Source organism: Phyllopteryx taeniolatus, chromosome 2 (assembly GCF_024500385.1).
Source record: "Phyllopteryx taeniolatus isolate TA_2022b chromosome 2, UOR_Ptae_1.2, whole genome shotgun sequence".
Classification (NCBI taxonomy): Eukaryota; Metazoa; Chordata; class Actinopteri; order Syngnathiformes; family Syngnathidae; genus Phyllopteryx; species Phyllopteryx taeniolatus.
Window position 1 is genome coordinate 5,807,151 of NC_084503.1, and position 21,052 is coordinate 5,828,202.

General features: G+C 44.4%; 1 protein-coding gene and 1 long non-coding RNA gene across 13 annotated transcripts in view; one reads left to right on the plus strand and one right to left on the minus strand.

Annotated features, from left to right (window-relative positions):
* The window catches only part of ccdc102a (coiled-coil domain containing 102A), a 91,531-nt gene that overhangs the window by 4,126 nt on the left and 66,353 nt on the right, over positions 1-21,052 (plus strand). For all 12 annotated transcript variants that reach the window (XR_009785692.1, XR_009785693.1, XR_009785698.1 and 9 more), the window contains exons 2-3: positions 8,224-8,680; positions 12,508-12,903. Coding sequence is in view for 8 of the 12 variants with exons in the window: in XM_061756348.1 (XP_061612332.1) it covers positions 8,324-8,680; positions 12,508-12,903 (753 nt within the window). In the remaining 4 variants the exon portion in view is untranslated. The remainder of the gene's footprint in view (positions 1-8,223; positions 8,681-12,507; positions 12,904-21,052) is intronic.
* Positions 13,695-15,445, minus strand: LOC133469399 (uncharacterized). Its single transcript, XR_009785700.1, has 3 exons — positions 15,206-15,445; positions 14,502-14,679; positions 13,695-13,890 (listed from the first exon to the last, which is right to left on the minus strand). It is a non-coding gene; the product is annotated as an uncharacterized LOC133469399 (long non-coding RNA).

Genomic DNA, 21,052 nt, shown 5'->3' on the forward strand with positions numbered 1-21,052 from the left:
GGTAGTTATTCAGAGAAGTTGAGTCACCGGATTTAAAGACAGGGGTAACAATAGCAGATTTCCAGGCCTTTGGAAAGTGACCAGATGAAATTGAAAGATTAATGATTGAGGCAATAGGAGGAGCAAGAGTTGAACCTAGATCTTTGAGCATGCTCGTGTCCATTCCAAAAACATCCTTTGCCTTAGATGGTTTGAGTGAATGAATTAAATCGATAACTTTGGTCTCAGTAATATTTGTAATAGTAAAGAACTGCGTTGTAGACAATGCAGGGTATTCCTTCATTTGTTTTACTGCAAACTTAGAAGAGATTTCTGACACAGATTCAATGAAGTAGTTGTTAAAAGCATCAGCCATCACTAGAGGTTCCGTCAGGATGTTTCCATTTAATTGAATTTGCATTAGTTTTGTTTTGTTATTTTGTGTGACACCCAATAGTTTTTTAATATAATTCCAGGTTATTTTTGAATTTCCCTTCGCACTATTCAGAGCAGTAATGAAAAAGTCAGCTTTAGATTTTCTTATTTCTTTCACTACCCTATTTCTCAGTGAGATAAAGTGCTGTCTATTGTATCCTGATTTGACCGACAACTTCAAGGAATGATCGCGTTCTTTCATCAGTTTCAGAATAAATGTGTTTAACCAAGGCAGGCCATTCTTTCTAGCTTTTAGTTTAATTATCCGTGTAAATTGTATAATAATTTCTTGTATTTTGTTGGCAAATTTAGAACAATCCTCATCTAAATTTTTACCAGCGAGTAATACATCCCAGTTTACTTCTTGGATGGAATCTTGGAAATTTTGTTGTTCATGTTTTGGTATCCTATTGGATTCAGTGGTGGCCAAGGGTTTGAAGCGCTTTTTATTTAATTTTCTTGAAACCATTATAAGATTGTGATCAGACAATCCTGTGAGCATATTGTATGGCTTCAAGATCCTTTCTGGCCTATTAGTAAAGGCTAGATCAATCTGAGTTCGGGTGGAGTTTGTAATTCTCGTAGGGCCATTAATAACCTGAGTCATATCCATATCATCCATAACCCTTTTCAATTTTTTCCTAACTTTGTTAACTTCCCAATTAACATTTAGGTCACCCATTATTATCACCTCTTTTGCAAGATTGAGTTGTTTCAGTAACATTTCCAGCTTTTCATAGAAAGCGGCATTTGATGAGGGAGGCCTATAAATAACTACAAGAATAAAAGACATTTGCTGTGACAAAGAAACAGTTAGTCCAAGAAATTCTAATCCATTCTCATCTGTAACATGTATTTCATTACAATTAAAAGTGACCTTGGCATAAATCATAACACCTCCTCCCTTAGAACCCTGTCTGTCGTTTCTAAACATTTTATAACCAGGTACAGATAGTATTGCTGAGGGCGAAGATTCATGGAGCCATGTCTCAGATAGGCAGAGGAAGTCAATATTTGAGTCAGTGAGAAGGTGATTGACCTGATCACTTTTCGTTAAAATGCTTCGTATATTTAAATGTGCACAAAGAATGCCTTTTGGTTTACGTGTTGAGTCCCATATTAATTTAGAGTTATTAACGGTTTGGAACGCCCTCCATTTCCGGTGCTTTAGTATTGCGGGGTTTGGCAGCCCCCTGTTTCTTTTATTGGCAATGTTTGCATATAGCTTTACGCTGCCAGCTTCCGCATCAGCCGTCGGTGGTGGTGGTGGTGGAGGCCCAGCCGTCGGTGGTGGTGGTGGTGGAGGCCCAGCCGTCGGTGGTGGTGGTGGTGGAGGCCCAGCCGTCGGTGGTGGTGGAGGCCCAGCCGTCGGTGGTGGTGGTGGAGGCCCAGCCGTCGGTGGTGGTGGTGGAGGCCCAGCCGTCGGTGGTGGTGGTGGAGGCTCAGCCGTCGGTGGTGGTGGTGGTGGAGGCCCAGCCGTCGTTGGTGGTGGTGGAGGCCCAGCCGTCTTTGGTGGTGGTGGAGGCCCAGCCGTCGTTGGTGGTGGTGGAGGCCCAGCCGTCTTTGGTGGTGGAGGAGACCCAGCCGTCGGTGGTGGAGTAGGCCCAGCCGTCAGAGGTGGAGGCCCATTGGCACACATGATAACACTTGCCTGTGCGCGGCTGGGCTTAGTCTTCGACGGAGCCGGCAGATTCAGTCACTTCGTCCTTCGTGCGCCGCCGACGAGGAGCTCCCTCCGCCGCGTTGTGACCAGCTAGCTGGCGGCACGTTAGCTCGGCGGCTAGCGAGGTTAGCCGAGTAGAAAGAGGAGGACGCGTTTCACACCGGCGGACTTCGCTGCCTCGCCAAAAGGTCCGCCGCGCCGGCCGGTTCCCTCACACCTGGGCGATGGGTTGTGCTCTGTGCGCGGCTGGGCTTAGTCTTCGACGGAGCCGGCAGATTCAGTCACTTCGTCCTTCGTGCGCCGCCGACGAGGAGCTCCCTCCGCCGCGTTGTGACCAGCTAGCTGGCGGCACGTTAGCTCGGCGGCTAGCGAGGTTAGCCGAGTAGAAAGAGGAGGACGCGTTTCACACCGGCGGACTTCGCTGCCTCGCCAAAAGGTCCGCCGCGCCGGCCGGTTCCCTCACACCTGGGCGATGGGTTGTGCTCTTCGAAGAGGAAACCGACACTTCGAGTTCATCCAGACAGAAGCGCTGCAAGTTCCCGCGCGCAGACTCACAGTGCTCCCATGATTGTCATGATTGCCATTCGATGAGATTTGCTGCAAATCAGCGAGCACAGACTTCGCAATAGCTTTGAAAAAGTCAGATGGTATTGAGTCAAGACAGCTCGTTGAGGGTTTCAGCTGCTGAACCGTTTTCTCTACGGTCTTTTGGCCAACTGTGTCAAATTCCGAGATGGGAATAGAGTTTTTCCTGGGTGGCTTCAGATGTAGTATCATTGTATCATTTTGCTCATTTGTGCTGATATTTAACCTGATGGATTGTATTTTTTTTCACTAAAATAACAAGCAAATTTATTGTACAACCCCAATTCCAATAAAGTTGGGACGTTGAGTTAAACAGAAATCAAAACAGAATACAATGAATTGCAAATCATGTTCAACCTAGATTTCATTGAATACACTACAAAGACAAGAGATTTAAAAAAGCTGGGACAGGCTCATGTTTACCATTGTGTTACATCACCTTTTCTTTTAACAACATTTAATAAACGTTTGGGAACTGAGGACACGAATTGTTGAAGCCTTGGAGGTGGAATTCTTTCCCATTCTTGCAGTCCGGGGTCTCCGTTGTCATATTTTACGCTTCATAATGCGCCACACATTTTCAATGGGAGGCAGGTCTGGACTGCAGGCAGGCCAGTCTAGTACCCGTATTCTTTTACTAAGAAGCCACGCTGTTGTAACACGTGCAAAATGTGGTTTGACATTGTCTTAATAAGCACCATGAAAAAGACATTGCTTGGATGGCAGCATATGTTTCTCCAAAACCTGTATGTACCTTTCAGCATTAATGGTGCCTTCACAGATTTGTAAGTTACCCATGCCATTGGCACTAAAATAGCCCCATACCATCACGGATGCTGGCTTTTGAACTTTGCGTCCATAACAGTCCGGATGGTTCTTTTCCTCTTTGGCCCGGAGGACACGACGTCCACAATCTCCAAAAACAATTTGAAATGTGGACTCGTCGGAGCACAGAACACTTTTCCACTTTGCATCAGTCCATCTTAGATGGGCTCGGGCCCAGAGAAGTCGGCGGCGTTTCTGGATGTAGTTGATAAATGCCTTTTGCTTTGCATAGTAGAGTTTCAAGTTGCACTTACGGATATAGTGCAGAACTTTATTTGCTGACATTGGTTTCCTGAAGTGTTCCTGAGCCCATGTGCTGATATCCTTTACACATTGATGTCGGTTTTTGATGCAGTGCCGCCTGAGGGATCGAAGGTCACGGGCATTCCATGTTGGTTTTCGGCCTTGCCGCTCACATGCAGTGATTTCTCCAGATTCTCTGAACCTTTTGATGATATTATGGACCGTAGATGACGAAAAATCCCTCAATTCCTTGCAATTGTACGTTGAGGAACATTGTCCTTAAACTGTTCGACTATTTTCTCAGGCACTTGCTGACAAAGAGGTGACCCTCGCCCCGTCTTTGCTTGTGAATGAGCGAGACCCCGGACTGCAAGAATGGGAAAGAATTCCACCTCCAAAGCTTCAACAATTTGTGTCCTCAGTTCCCAAACGTTTATTAAATGTTGTTAAAAGAAAAGGTGATGTAACACAATGGTAAACATGACCCTGTCCCAGCTTTTTTAAATCTCTTGTCTTTGTCGTGTATTCAATGAAATCTAGGTCGAACATGATTTGCAAATCATTGTATTCTGTTTTGATTTCTGTTTAACACAACGTCCCAACTTCATTGGAATTGGGGTTGCATTTATCAGCTGTTAGAAGTTCTGGAGCTATCTGATTCGGGGGGTTTGTGAGCTTGTCACCCACAGCAAACAGAGTGCGAGTATTGTTGAAGTTCTTCCTGGTGATTTCAGAAAAGTGTTGCTGCCTCGCCCTGACTAACGCTTGGTTAAAATTACAAAGAATTTGTCTGTAGAGGTCACCGTCAATTTGGGTTTAGTTTTTCTCCACTTCCGTTCTGCTTTCCTCCACTTTGATTTCGAAGTCTTGACCATCATTGTGCTCCTCCACGGTGTTCTAGGTCGCCTCAAGATTGTCTTAGTTGTAATTGGAGTGCCAGCATTCATGCCGTTTGAGATTTTCCAGGTGAAATGATCCAAAAGTTCATCAACTCTCTCAGCATTCACAGTTTGTGGCACAGCTTTGGTCTCCATAAACTTCGTGGCGCTGCTCTCATTTATGTACCTTTACTTAATTGACATCGAGGTTGTCTGAACTTTTCAAATAGTCTGTAATTCAAAGAATACACCAAAATGGTCAGAAATAGCCATATCCTTAATGTCAATTGATAGATTTTCAACATCCTTAGAGATGACCAGGTCTAAGATGTGACCTGGAGTGTGGGTTGTACTCTTAATATGTTGCGAGAGGTCAAATGTGTCGAGTAGAGCAGATAGTTCTTTAGATTCAAAACAGTTTTTCCAGTGTTTTGACATTCAGGGGGATTCTTTTTTCTTTGGAAAACTCTTTCTTACACAAGGGCGCTCACTGATAGGGCTTGTGTTCCTAAAAACTGTAGACTGCCAAAAGAGGTTTATATATATTTACATTAAATGAATTTAATTTATCAACTATATCTAAACATTTTCTACACAAACCTCTCCAACCATAATGGTGTAGCATATATAGGTGTTTTAAAAAAAAAAAACTCAATTCATGTGTTAAGGGGTCGGAGGATAACATTTCGTTCCCCGGGCTCCGTTTTAATTGAAACGGGAGGATGTGTTAACTCGGGATATTTAGTAAGCATCAAAATGAGGCACCGCGTCGTGAATTAGCTCGCAGGGCAAAACGACAAAAAACCTTGTTTGATCATGGATCGTTTCTGAAAGGGTTGCCACAGTTTGCGGAGGTCGATACGTTTGACTCAAACATACACAGCGCACAATCGAATGCTTGATATTGTCGAAACTCCAGGGAAAATGGGGACAAATCCATGATGCCGATCCATTTGACTGTTATTTCTCCCTGGCCACATTTGCCATCTTTCCACCTCCGTGACCCAAAGTTTTGCCACTTACAGATCATCAGATGGTAGTTTACTATACTCTACTTGCAATATGCCACACAGTGACTACACTGATCAAAAGAACCTGGAAGCGACATCATGGTTGCGTACTGGATTTGTCAGCTTCGTCATAAAGAAAACACACAACAGTGTTGGGAAAGTTCATTTTCTAGGCGAACTACAAGTAGTTCAAAGTTCGGTTCATCGTTCATAATTCAAAATGTTGAACTAAATTCACTGTTCCAAGAAGGAGCTAGCTCCTCCCCCCAATACTGTATGTTGCTGATAGGCTGTTACCCTCGAAATACTGGCATTACATTTCCCCATTGTTGCCGCCCATTTAGTCCACATCGTAGCCAGATTTCAATTTCTGAATCGTGAGGAAAAACATGTTGCTTGAATAGTGTTCAAATCAACTTCCTAATATGAAAGTGTGATCGTACAGTGTTTTAACTAAAACATTCTGATACAAAGAATTTTTGGAACAAAGAACACAGTCTCTCCTATTTACGGAGTGTCACTGAACGCACCTCGCGCATGTGAACATCAATGGTTCCCAAATCCAGCGTTTGTCCCGCGACATATGAAGGCTGGTATGTAGTGTGTTCATATGGGATTTGGCCTAGAAGTCCCGAACAAAACCTGGCACTCTTTCATTTCAAAACTGCTCACAGACGCAAGAATCAGCATGCTCGCGATAACGTTCAGCAGGCAGAAAATAACTAAGCTCAGTTCACGTTCGCCCAAAATATGAACGAGTTCATGAACTTTCGTTTGGCGGTACTCGTAATGAACAGTAACGCACGGTGCCTTAAAAAACAACTATTCAAAAAAGCTTGGATCTGTGTGCCTTTTGTGCTGGAACAGTTCTGCTGTGCAACAAGGGAAATACTCGCTCTGCTTATTTTTTTTATTTCTGAATTATTCTGATGTTTATTGAAAATGCAGACGGACAGAAAATAGTTTTAGGGGACAGACAGAGGGACAGAACGGACAAGCAGAATAGGGGTGCGAATCACATCAGAATAGTTAAACAGTCTCGATATTTGACCACAAGTCACGTTACAAAAGTCAAATCGTGGGGACACCCGGTGAGGACATGGAACAAGTAACCAATAAGACAAGATGAGAGAGGACAGAAAAAAACGAGCAAGGCAAGGCTACGGTGGGATTCGTTTGAGTGTAAGAACCTGTGAGTCTTAATATAACCTGTGTTGTTATTTGTGGTCCCAGCACAAGCAATTGAAGCCTATAGCGTGTCTATGGAACTTATTAGTGAATGAACACCATACGTATCACATGGATGTTACTCAACTTGTGTACGCAGTTGCTGAGCCGGCTCACTGAGAAAGGGTGGGCCCAGCCCCATCCACCCACAGGGGGGTTGACGAGTCCATGAACTCGTCCCACAGTATGTAGCACGCCAGGATGTAGCACGCCAGTCACTCCCCAGGGTAGTCCCCCAGCGCAGCCAAAGCACCCTGACCAGTCCCAAAGGGAGGGGCACGGGTACCGGACCAAGACCCCCCACGCCCAATCCCGCCCCACGGCTGCCACCACCCCTACCAGCCCCGGAGAGCATGTGGGTCCCAACCACCAACAGGGCCCAACGCAGGACCCAACTGGCACCTGAAAAAGGTCACCGCCCGCAAAAAGCGAGCCCATGTTAAGTGCCTGCCGTGAGTACTGATGGGCGAGGGCGCCAGGAGAGGGGAGAGGAAGGCGGGGACCCAAGGGGCGGGGGAACCCATCTCCCCACGGCCTGACAACCGAAGGGGGTTGGATATGTACAGTGTGGGTAATACAAATGTGCCGAGTGTGTCAAGTAGGAGGCTAGACTCCTACAGCCCCGCTCGGCTGGAAGACCACAGATTTTGGTGCATCACTAGAATTGTATAATGCCACTAGTAGTACTATTAGCACGCAATTTTCAACCAGTACACAGTTTTGCCTCACTAGTAACATGTAGTTGTCCAAAGTTATCTTACTACTGAGGGCCGAAAGTACATGGACCATCAGCTAGATACAATAATAAGTGTATCGCTTGAACAGCGTTAAGTGTGGCGAATCAGGAAGCGGTCAATTACTTTTTCAATTCACCGTATATCATGTGTATATATTTTGCATATCTATAGACTTTTATAATGGCGGCACGGTGGGCGACCGGTTAGAGCGTCAGCCTCACAGTTCCGAGGACCCGGGTTCGATCCCCGGCCCCGCCTGTGTGGAGTTTGCATGTTCTCCCCGTGCCTGCGTGGCTTTTCTCCGGGCACTCCGGTTTCCTCCCACATCCCAAAAACATGCCTTCATTGGAGACTCGAAATTGCCCGTAGGCATGACTGTGAGTGCCAATGGTTGTTTGTTTCTATGTGCCATGCGATTGGCTGGCAACCAGTTGAGGGCGTACCCCGCCACCTGCCCAATGACAGCCGGGATAGGCTCCGGCACGCCCGCGACCCGCGTGAGGAGAAGCGGCTCAGAAAATGGATGGCTATACTTTTATAATATGTTGTACGAGAAACCAGGGAGCTAAAATTGGGAAAGCTGAACGTTTTTGCTCAGATTTCATTCTGTTCCTCCTAAGTTGCTGTGTTTTTGTTTTTAGGTTCATAAGTAACGGAAGAAGATGATGATCTTTTGATCTTGGACTTCATCATCAAATTCAACCCCGTCGATACCCCTGCCTTTCCTCTTCAACACTGAGCATGAACCACTCTCCACATCTGTCTGAAGGAAGCAAGTCGACAGGAGGCGGTCTACTGTGCAGCCTGGGTATGGAGTCGGACAGGGGGATACGTTCTGCCCAAAGTGTTGCCCATAGCCCGAGCCCTAATGGCGAAACCCCCAGCTCCAGCCCTCCACTGCTGCTTTCAGCTGGCCTAGGAGGCCTGGGCCTGGGAGCCTTGGGCATCATGGGCGAGCCTGCCGGGGCAGATTGGGAAAGCAGAGAAGAGCTGAGGCTCAGAGAGCTCGAGGAAGCCCGCGCCAGAGCAGCTCAGATGGAGAAAACCATGAGGTGGTGGTCAGATTGCACTGCAAACTGGAGAGAGAAATGGAGCAAGGTACACTGTTGACGCAATGCAATTCTATTAACATGCAGAACATAGCCTTGATTTCAAATGTACCTCCAAATCTCCACATTTGAGAGCGATATTGCTGTCTTGGTGGCAACAATGTGTCCTTCTTTAACTTGACTATTATGATTCATTTGATCTGAAGGCGATGAGTTAAGGTTCTATGGTTCAATTTCAGTGTCAGGTTATTAGGAAGATGCTATGAGAACCATATTGAACCCATTTAAAAAATGTTCACGAAATAAAAAAATGAGATGAAATAAAGTGTGCTGGAACCAGAACGACAGCCATTTTGGGCAACTTGTCAAATGAAACGTCTTCAATTTCGACAAAAGCAAACAAAACAAAACTGCGGTTGTAAAATCTTGACGTAAGACAGTCGTGCCAAGAAGACATACAAGATATTAACAGATATCCTAATATCCTAACCATTACTTGAATAAGAGTAGTTATCACTTTGAATGCATTAAAGGCTAAAGAAACTACGGGAGAAGCCAACTACAAAATCGAGAAACAGACAGTCGTCATGAACTGTGCCTCCAGAGAGAAATTAAGTTAAAGTTGCATACAAGTCACAAAGTCACTTGTCCTAGGAACTAATGTGTGGCGAGAAAGTGACAGAAAAACTTTGCACTTAATACTTTCCTAGAGGATGCATATGGGATTAGCCTTTGAAGTTGCTAATCGTGAAAGAGACGGTGATTTTAGTCCGTTCTTTTCCAGAATGAGAGTGCTTAAAGAGGAGGATGCTAGTCATGTGGCACAGCTTGAAGCAGGTGGAGATGGGCCTGGCTCAAGTTGGAGGCCAAAACGAAAAAGCTAAGAAATGAGGCAAATTCAATTTCAATCTTAAATGTACTTGAGCGCTGTAAATAAATATTTTTCTGCGTGAAGAATTTGTTTTGGATTTATGTTAAAATCAAAAAGATTCTCTGCAGTGGCTCGGGGATCCCCCTAGACCCCCCCCTAAGTTTTTTTTGGGTCACTTTTTTCATGCCTTTGGTGTTTGCATGTCTGGGTTTATAGCGATTGTTTTTTTACAGTGTACTTACTGTAATGACCTCACATGTGGGAAGGGGGAGCCACAGTCACTGATGTACTTTTCAGTCGTTTATATAATGCTGGGTAAATAATAAAACACATAAAAACATAGGGCCTATGTCATTCATTTGTGCGTCTGCACAAATGTGTGCTTCAATTACGCATACGCACATTTGACGCACAAATCTGTGATTCATCAATATGTTTACAAGACATAGTTGAGGAGCAATTTTGCTCACCAATGGCTTCATTTGAGTAGCAATTTTTTTGCAGGTTATTCCCACAGGGACCTGCAGCAAGGATTTTTTTCAACAATAAAAATACGACAACATACAGTGGAACCTTGATTTAATGGCATAATGGGGGGGGGTCATCTGTTAAAGCCGATTGTCCGTTACATTGAAGCACTTTTTTATTTTGTTTGTGGCCATATGCACCCATATTATTGGAAATTACAAAGTTGTTTTATACTTTTTTTGTGGCCAAAAACACCCAGTAAAGTACAAAGTCATAGTAATTTAATATAAAAAAGCTTGAAAATGTTTGAAAAGTTTTGAAGTTTACCGAAATTGACCTCGCTGGTGTTTGGGGGGATGATAATGGCGTGCTCGTAGTAAGTTGTTGTCTTGGGTCGCTTTCATGTACCGTGAGGTTCGCAGTTTTGTTCCGCCTCTTTCACACTTGGTGACGTAAGCAGGTTGTGTCACATCCATCGGCGTGCGTCCATCCAGCCCAGCAAAGCTTTTGGAAACCATCTCCGCAGTTCAATTATCGGAAAAACATAAAAATCTGTGATTCCCAGTTTTACTTTTCAATGTTTTATGTTTTATGAGGTGCAAAGTGCTAATTTTGACTCACAAATTGCGATGCAAAGCCGCTGATTTCTAGCCTTGGTTTGTACTTGAATGTACTTGTACTTGTTTGTACTATCCAAGCAAATTTAAGACCTCCTCAGACCATGCGTACGCCCAAATAAAAGATCTGCTTTCAAACTCTGAAATGTGAGGTGGATAAGCGAACCAGTCGCCCACCATGCCACCATTTTGGAATTAAAGTAATTTAAAAAATTGTCAAAAGTGCGCATTATACATAGGTATAGGAGAAAATGAAAAAGACCTTCACATTTTATAAATGTATGTTATGAAAAAGCTGTACACTTTCATTCCAATAAGCCACCACACCCTAGAGGTTGTGAAAAAGTTGCACACTTTCATTCTAGTATGCCACCTAGCGGTTATGAAAAAGGTGTAGGCTACACTTGCATTCCAGTATTTGTGAAATATATATCTATATATATATTAAATAGGACTGATGACTGAACAACAACCGTCATTAATTTCATTATGGTTGTGTTTTGTTAAATGATAATGCTTTTCTGTCCCACTTATACTCACGAGGGTCGCGGGCGTGCTGGAGCCTATCCCAGCTAACTGCGGGCAGGAGGCGGGCTACACTCTAAACTGGTTGCAAGCCACTTGCAGGGCACATATAAACAAACAACACTCACATTCACACCTACACGCAATTTAGAATTTTCAATCAACCTACCACGCATGTTTTTGAACCCCGGTCCTCAGAACTGTGAGGCAGATGTGCTAACCAGTCGCCCACCGTGCCGCTGGAGTAACCTTTCACATATTAAAAAAAACAAAAAAAAACAATTAGGCCTTTTTTTTTTTTTTTTTTAATGTGTATTGGTAGCATACGCTTTGCCGTTGACTGAAACATAAACCTCATGAAAATCGGTAGAGAAATGAGCAAGTTTCAACTTAATTTCAATTTCCATGCATAGCCTTCTATGGGAACGTCGACTTTTCCAACATGTCCAACCAGTTGGGCACGTCGGTTAGCTGGGCTTCTACAGCGCGCTGGCGTATCTAGTCTTCATATCTATGCCCTCACTTATGGTAACAAGCTTTGGGTTGTGACCGAAAGAACAAGATGGCAGATGCAAGCGGCCGAAAAGAGTTTCTCCGCAGGGTGTCAGGGCTCTCCCTTAGATATAGGGTGAGAACCTCGGTCATCTGGGAGGGGCTTAGAATAGAGCTGCTACTCCTCCACATCAAGAGGAACCAGGTGAGGTTAGCTCGGGCATCTGGTTAGGATGCCTCCTGGTGAGGTATTGCGGACATGTACCACCGGGAGGAAGCCCTGGAGACGACCCAGGACATCCTGGAGAGACTATGTCTCCCGGTTGGCCTGTGAACTGCTTGGAAGAATTGGACGAATTGTCTGGGGAGAGGGAAGTCTGGGTTTCCCTGCTAAAGCTGCTGCCCCCGCAACCCGATCCCAGATAAGCGGAAGAAGATTGACTGATGTCCTGGAACATCATGGCCGCAAGATGAACGTACAGTATCGTTTAAACAAAACCCCATGTGCCAATGGATAGTCTCCGAGCAGGTCAGGACTTCTACTTCACTTTTCGCCTTGTGAGATTCTATCTAAGCAGTCACTCTGACGGTCAAGTGAAAGAATACAGTAACTGTGATGTAGCATACATCACTTCACACCAGAGGACTCAACACTAGCCAAATGTACTGGACTTAGGTGTGTCAAGGCTCAACTGTGGTTCGAATGGCGTAGTCCTGGTATGCCCCTAGTTTTCCATTGAAAATGGCAACTTTCTTCAACTGGTCTTTTGTTGCATCCACACTTCCCACATACATTCAACATTACCTTTTACCTTGGGTCTGCTCTTGTAGATGGAGTCAATCGATGATGTCATGTCCTTGATGAAGAGATTTTAAGTTGATTTGAGAACTGTTTTCTCCCAGGTTCGTGCAGAGCGTAACCGTGCACGTGATGAGGTCCGCCAGTTGAGGCAGAGGCTGGATGCTCTGACCAAGGAGCTGACCAGCGTTCGACGGGAGCGTCAAGAACTTGCATCAGAGAATGAGATGCTACGACAGGACGGTGTACATCTTCGTAGTGATTTACCAGCTCCTCTTCCAGTCATAAGTTCTGCTTTGCCCCCTGCACACCACCTCTGTGCTTTTTCTGCCTCTTCCTCTCCATCCATTGCACCCTCTTCGCCCACCTCCTCGTCCTCCTCAACGCAAGTCCATACTGATTGCAACCTAGACAAGTTCGGTGAGGCGACAACTGCGTCGCCAGAGCCAGAACCGGTGCGGGACATGGACATGAACGCACAAAAAACAGGTCAACAAAAGGTGAGATTGCACTTTATATTTTCAGATTATTTTTTCCCCATATTTTAGACCACTGGTTTTATTACATGTATTATCACTTGTATTTCCAATATTCACACTTTTGTCAAATAAGACGTCCGTATATCTCATCGGACTTGAGCTTAATGGGCATACTCAAAATGTTGTGTTTTATGATGCCACATAGCAGAGGTGGGACTGAGTTATTGCTTTGCAAGATTTGCAACATTAAACAGAGCTGTCACAAATAAGAATTTGCATCCAGTATTGCTGCAATTAGTAATCGAGTATTCTACTGGAATAATCAAGTATAAGAATAACATTTATTTTTGCTTGGTTAAAGAGCAATTATGAATATCCATCCATTTTCTGAGCCGCTTCTCCTCACGCGGGTCGCGGGCGTGCTGGAGCCTATCCCAGCCATCATCGGGCAGGAGGCGGGGTACGCCCTGAACCGGTTGCCAGCCAATCGCAGGGCACACATATACACAAACAACCATTCGTACTCACATTCACACCTACGGGCAATTTAGAGTTGTCAATTAACCTAGCATGCATGTTTTTGGGAGGTGGGAGGAAAGCCACGCAGGCACGGGGAGAACATGCAAACTCCACACAGGCGGGGCCAGGGATTGAACCCTGGGCCTCAGAACCGTGAGGCAGACGTGGCCCAATGGTTAAGATCATCGCCTGCCACCGTGGGGGACCTAGGTTCAAAACCCCGACTGGACCATCCGCCAACATCCCCCGGATTCACGGCTGTGGTGTCCTTGAGCAAGACACTGATACCCCGAAATGCTCCCCGGGCGCTTCAGCTGCCCCCTGCTCCAGTGTGTTCCACTAACATGTGTATGTGTTCACTGTGATGGGTTAAATGCAGAGAACAAATTTCGTGTGCATGCATGCATGTTCATGACAATAAAAGATGATTCTTCTTCTTCTTCTTCTTCTTCTTCTAACCAGTCTTCCACCGTGCCGCCAGTTGGGACGCTGTGTTAAACATAAATAAAAACATAAATAAAAACAGAATACAATGATTTGCAACTTAGAATTGCGCCACATATTTTCAATGGGAGACAGGTCTGGACTGCAGGCAGGCCAGTCTAGTACCCGTACTCTTTCACTACAAAGCCACGCTGTTGTGACATGTGCAGAATGTGGTTTGGCATTGTCTTGCCGAATTAAGCAGGGGCGTCCATGAAAAAGACGTTTCTTGGATGGCAGCATATGTTTCTCCAAAACCTGGATGTACCTTTCAGCATTAATGGTGCCTTCACAGATGTATAAGTTATCCATGCCATTAGCACTAACTCAGCCCATACCATCACAGATGCTGGCTTTTGAACTTTGCATCCATAACAGTCCGGATGGTTCTTTTACTCTTTAGCCCGGAGAACACGACGTCCACAATTTCCCAAAACAATTTGAAATGTGGACTCGTCGGACCACAGGATACTTTTCCACTTTGCATCGGTCCATCTTAGATGAGCTCGGGCCCAGAGAAGCCGGCGGCGTTTCTGGGTGTTGTTGATAAACGGCTTTTGCTTTGCATAGTAGAGTTTCAAGTTGCACTTACGGATGTAGCGCCGAATTGTACTTACTGACATTGTTTTTTTGAAGTGTTCCTGATCCCATATGGTGACATCCTTTACACAATGATGTCGGTTTTTGATGCAGTGCCGCCTGAGGGATCCAAGGTCCATCTATCCATCCATTTTCATCACCGCTTTTCCTGGCTAGGGTCACGGGGCGCTGGAACCTATCCCAGCTGACGACACCCTGAAAAAATTACAAGTTAATGATTATTTGCTAAAAACAATCAAGTTGATCAGTTTGAACATGAAATATCTTGTCTTTGTAGTGTATTCAATGAAATATAGGTTGAACATGATTTGCAAATCTTTGTGTTTTGTTTTTATTTATGTTGAACACAACATCCAAACTTCATTGGAATTGGGCTTGTGACAGAGACATGAGTTTGGACTTGCGTATAAAATCTAGTTATATCGTAAACCGAGGACCACGTTATCTTTAACTGTACAGGAAGTCCTCGAGTTACGACGCGCTCGACCTACGACGTTTCGACTTTATGACGCCCGTGCCTCGTCCGCCATTTTGTGTTTCTGCTTAGCTCGTGCATAGTCTCGTGCTTGTGTGTGTTTGTGCACCGGGAGTATCTTTGCCTTTTTCGCCCTCCTTTTTTCACACTCTCAGCAGTAATGCTAAGTACATCATCTTATTTGTTTTCATTTTAATGTATTTTAGTTTATTTATACGAAGTGTTAACATTTCCTGCTAAGGTCACCTGTAGCGTCACCTGGTCGGGAGACGCAGGGGTTAACTCCCTTCTCTCGTGGCACAGCTGAGCCGGGTGGCGGCAACAATAAAGGCTGGAAGTACCGATTTGCCGCTTTAATGGCTTTATTAGCTCCTCTGCACATTCAACGTCAACGGGTCCTCCGCTAATCGTTCCCCTCCCCGGTCGATGTCACTACACTTGCTGCTGTGCGCACGCACCGGCGCACACTCCTTCCTCCTGCGCAGTCCCGTCTCACTCACACATTGACGCGCACGCCCACACACACACACCGAGCTCGCTGTCACAATCACGTGGGACAATACCCGTAACAGAAGTATTTCGCCGTCAATTTCGATTTTAATGGTGAAGTCCGACTTACGCGGAAATTCGTGTTACGTCCCCAGCGTAGGAACGGAACTCGTTCGTAAATCGAGGACTTCCTGTATGTTGTTTTTACTGTGTTTGTAAGCAATAAATTAATCTCCAAACAATCAGTATTATACGAATATGCTAGAATCTTTTCCTGATCTCGTGTGTTGTTGTAGTCATAGAACATAAGTTGTGTGCAAATCAAGGTTTCAGTGGTAAAATAACCTTGACTATAGATTACCTCCAGTTTTGTCAATCAGCTAGTTGGTATTCTAACTGCAGAAGTGCATATAACCCTGTTTGTGTCCGTCAGCGGCGGCAGAGGAAGTACTGTTCTCAGAGGCCCAATTTCATCCTGTAACTTTCCATTGTTATGGTTGCCATACTTCCTCCTCAGTGAGTACTGTGCTTCCACATGTGCACAGGCAACATACGTGTTACTCTTTTAGGCGTGAGCTGTAGCACAGATGCAATCTTATGCGCTTTAAACAAGCTGGTTTTCTTTTAAGTTTGATAAGCGTGGACCTGGACCTGCTTCATAATGAAAATGATTCAGGATAACTTTTGCTATTATATAAATACAACTGACTCGCATTGAGGTGAGTATCATAGTAGCTGTCAGACTGCATCAAATACTGTATACAGTGGGTATAACATTTCAACACACACCTGTTCAAATGTCAACTTTTAGCAATATAAAGAAAATAAAACCAAGATAATAATTGTAGAACTTTGTCCACCTTCGTGACAGAACCTACCCATGACCTGAAAATCAAACATTTATAATCCATCCGTCCATTTTCTTTACCGCTTATCCCTACTAGGGTCGCGGGCGCGCTGGAGCCCATCCCGGCTATCTTCGGCCGGGAGGCGGGGTACGCCCTGAACCGATCGCCATCCAATCGCAGGGCACATAGAAACAAACAACCGTTCGCACTCACATTCACACCTACGGGCAATTTAGAGTTTTCAATTGAACCCGGGTCCTCAGAACTGTGAGGCAGATGTGCTAACCGGTCGACTACTGTGCCGGCAACATTTATACTGATAGATTTTTTTTACAATACCCTGTTTGCATAAACATGCACCCCCTTAAACTAATACTGTGTTCCAGCACTATTTGTCTTTTTGGGCAGAAGTCTATCAGTGTTGCATGTTCTTGTGGCAATATTTTCCCTCTCTTCCTTCATTGCAAAAACGCTCCGAATTGCAAGGGCATCTCCTCCGCACAGCCATCTTCAGATCACCGCATAGATGTTCGATCGGATTCAGGTCTGGACTCAATTAGGCCATCCGAAACCCTAATCTTCTGGTGAAGCCATCCTTTTTGTTGATTTGAATGTGTAGTCTGGGTCATTATTATGTAAAAGATTGAGTTCATCTTCATCTTCAGTTTTCTAGCAGAAGCCTGAAGGTTTTGTGCTAAAACTGAATAGTATTTGGAACTGTTCATAATTTCCTCCATCATGACTAAGGCCGGCGGACAACTGGTTAGCACATCTGCCTCACAGTTCTGAGGACCTGGGTTGAAATCCGGCCTCGCCTGTGTGAAGTTTATATCTTCTCCCCGTGCCTGCATGGGTTTTCTCCGGGTATAAGTGGGACAGAAAAGCATTATCATTTAAGAAAACACAACCATAAAAAAAATTAATGATGGTTGTTGTTCAGTCATATTTTAAAATATATATATATATAGTTCACAAATATTGGAATGAAAGTGTAGGCTTTACCTTTTTCATAACCTCTAGGTGGCATACTAGAATGAAAGTGTACAACTTTTTCATAACCTTTAGGGGGCGGTGGCATATTGGAATGAAAGTGTACAGCTTTTTCATAACCTCTAGATGGTGGCATAGATTTATAAAATGTGAAGGGTTGGGCTCCAGCATGCCCGTGACCCTGGCGAGGATAAGCGGTACAGAAAATGAATGACTACGGCTCCAGTTCCAGCTGAAGAAAAACCGACTCCATGCGTCACTGTAGGTGCGGTGTTCTTTTGGTGATGAGTGTGCGCCAAACATACCTTTTTGTAATTATGGCCATGAACTTCAACCTTGGTTTTAACAGACCAAAACACATTTTCTCACATGCATTTGTGAGATTTAAAGAGTTTTTTTTTTTACAAAATGTAACAGGGTCTGGATGGTTTTCTTTATAAAGGTCCAATATTCAGGATGCTTTTTGCTACCTATTTTTCAACTAATAATTCCTTTTATCTTAGCCATCGCAAGTTGATTAAAAACTACCCCCCAATGGGCCTCTTTGGTCCTCAGGGTCCAAAAACATATTTTGGGGGAAAAGCCTCTTGGGAAATGATGTAATTGTAAATATTAAGGTACTGAAACTGTGTAAATGTTACATAAACCTCAGACTTTGTCACAATGCTAGTTTGGACCCAAAGGCACGACTCTGCACCACAAGAGAAGTTTAAAGTTTTTAATTGACAAGTAAGTGGGAGAATACTTTAATGGCAGCCGGGCTCAAGTGGTGGATGGAGTTCCTAAGAGGAACAATGTAAATGCTGGGATGAAGTGTGTCCAAATTAGGTTTACTCACAGGGGTTAGTTGGAGGAAGCTTCCTTGAAACCGATCAGCTGTGGCAGAGAGTGATGGCACACTTTAGCATATTGCCTGGGGCAGACAGCTGAATACAGTGTGCCATGGTGCTTTGTGATTGGCCAGGTGGTAGTAGTAGTCTGCAATCTAAACTTCTAGGCTGTGTCCAAAAGCCAGTAATTGGGTCTCCCTCGTCAAATTCGATCACGGCAAATCTATAAACCTTTATGGGCTCAATAAAGAAGTCAGAGAGGGACTTATAAAACCAGTCAGGAGGCAGAGGTGGGATAAACATGCAGGGTGAGCGTACAGGTTGGTCCAAATTCAGGTTCAGGTTCAAATGACTGGAGAATACTGCAAAGGCAGTGAAGGGCAGAGTTGGTTAAGTAGAGCAAGGAACAAGTGAAAACAATCAGGCACTAATGAGGCGTGTAAAGCTGAGGCACAGGAAATAGGTCAAAGGAATTGGATCTATCTTCAAAATAAAAGGGGGAATAGGAAATGAGCAGAAAATGATTCATTTTGCATGGTGTATCCTGGTACAGAAAAGGATTCTGGGATTTGCTGACTTTTTACTTACAAACATTTCTGTTCTCACAAATTGTCCTCCAAAGTCATCATTTACAAGCATTCTATTATAGATCTCACTGCCTCAAATGCACATGATGGAGCAGTCTCAATTTTGATCAGCTGGTATCAGATGTGCTGTATATGGTGCAGGGTCTATTAAATACCGCCGCAGGGATACGGTCTTGGTTGCGAAGTGGATGCAGAAGCAAACGTCCCGTGCAGATAGTGACTCCCGTTCCCCAGAAAGAGAAGAAGAAGTCTTGCCACAGAGTTGGCAAATGATTCAATCATTTGACCATATATAGCAAATCAAAATCATCAGCTACTGATGTAATTAGGGTCTTTCCACATAAAATCAACTCTGAAGGGTCATCTTATACCTGCTTTGTCAGGCTGTGTGTCTGAATACTTTCTGTACCCACTGTATACATAGAACACACACACACCTTCAAACCCAAACGATCACAATCGCCATGTACAAGAATCCATATTTTATAGCCTATGCATTCTGAGTGATGAGTTTTGATTTTGACTTTTGAGCTTGCACAATACATGTTCTCAAAATGACATTATATCTTATTTTACTTCCTATTTAGCCTTGCTAAAGGATCCTACAACCTGATATTTCTTGTAATGTGTCATTCTGTGAAACTCATTACATTATTTATTACATATTTAGCAATTAATAGACATTGAATTGAATAAATCAAAACTGTAATTAATATCACTATTGTCAATAATATCAATATTTTGTCACTCAAAACTAGTCAAAGAAAAACTATCATAAACATATGAAGAAACGTTTTTTCAAATGTTCCTGACAAAATATCCAGAATGTTCCTCAAAAGTGATGATAGGGGTTGGCATCTTTGCTGGAGTCTCGGCTCCATGGGCATGTATGCTGGTGGTTTTTTTGTTTGTTTTTAAATCGGGCATAGATAGTAAACCTACTACTTAATACAGACAGGTCTTCTTCTTTTCCTTTGGGCTTGTCCCGTTAGGGGTCGCCACGGCGCGTCATCCTTTTCCCGTGAGAGCCTATCTCCAGCATCCTCCTCTCTCACACCAACTCTCTTCCTGTCTTCCCTCACGACATCCATCAACCTTCTCTTTGGTCTTCCTCCCGCTCTCTTGCTCGGCAGCTCCATCCTCATCGTCCTTCTACCGATATGCTCACTCTCTCTCCTCGGGACATGTCCAAACCATCAAAGTCTGCGCTCTCTAACTTTGTCTCCAAAACATCTAAGCTTGGGCGCCCCTCTGATGAGCTCATTTCTAATCTTATCCAACCTGGTCGGTCACTCCTCGAGGGAACCTCAACATCTTCATTTCCGCCACCTCCAGCTCTGCTTCCTGTTTCCTCTTCAGTGCCACTGTCTCTAATCTGTCCATCATGGCTGGCCTCACCACTGTCTTATAAACCTTGCCCTTCATCCTAGCAGAGACTCTTGTGTCACATAACACACCTGACACCTTCCGCCACCCGTTCCAACCTGCTTGGACTCGTTTCTTCACTTCCTGACCACACTCCCCATTGCTCTGGACTGTTGACCCCAAGTATTTAAAGTCCTCTACCCTTGCTATCTCTTCTCCCTGTAGCCTCATTCTTCCCCCACCACCCCTCTCATTCATGCACATATATTCTGTCTTGCTTCGGCTAACCTTCATTCCTTTCATTTCCAGTGCATGCCTCCATCTTTCTAACTGTTCCTACACCTCCTCCTTGCTTTCACTGCAGATCACAATGTCATCTGCGAACATCATGGTCCACGGGGATTCCAGTCCAACCTCATCTGTCAGCCTATCCATCACCACTGCAAACAGAAAGGGGCTTAGGGCTGATCCTTGATGCAGTCCCACCTCCACCTTAAAGCCCTCTGTCACACCGACAGCACACCTCACCACTGTTCTTTTGCCCTCGTACATGTCCTGTACTATTCAAACATACTTCACTGCCACTCCAGACTTCCGCATGGCAGTACCACAGTTCCTCTCTGGGCACTCTGTCATAGGCTCTCTCTAGATCCACAAAGTCACAATGTAACTCCTTCTGACCTTCTCTATACTTCTCCTTCAACACCCTCAAGGCAAATAATGCATCTGTGGTACTCTTTCTAGGCATGAAACCCTACTGTTGCTCGCAAATACTCACTTCTGTCCTGAGTCTAGCCTCCACTACTCTTTCCCATAACTTTATTGTGTGGCTCATCTACTTTATTCCTCTATAGTTGCCACAGCGCTGCACATTTTTAAGAACACACTTGTTCTTAAAAATGGGCACCTGCACACTTTTCCTCCATTCCTCAGGCATGTTCTCACGTGCTAGAATTCTATTGAACAAGCTGGTCAAAAACTCCA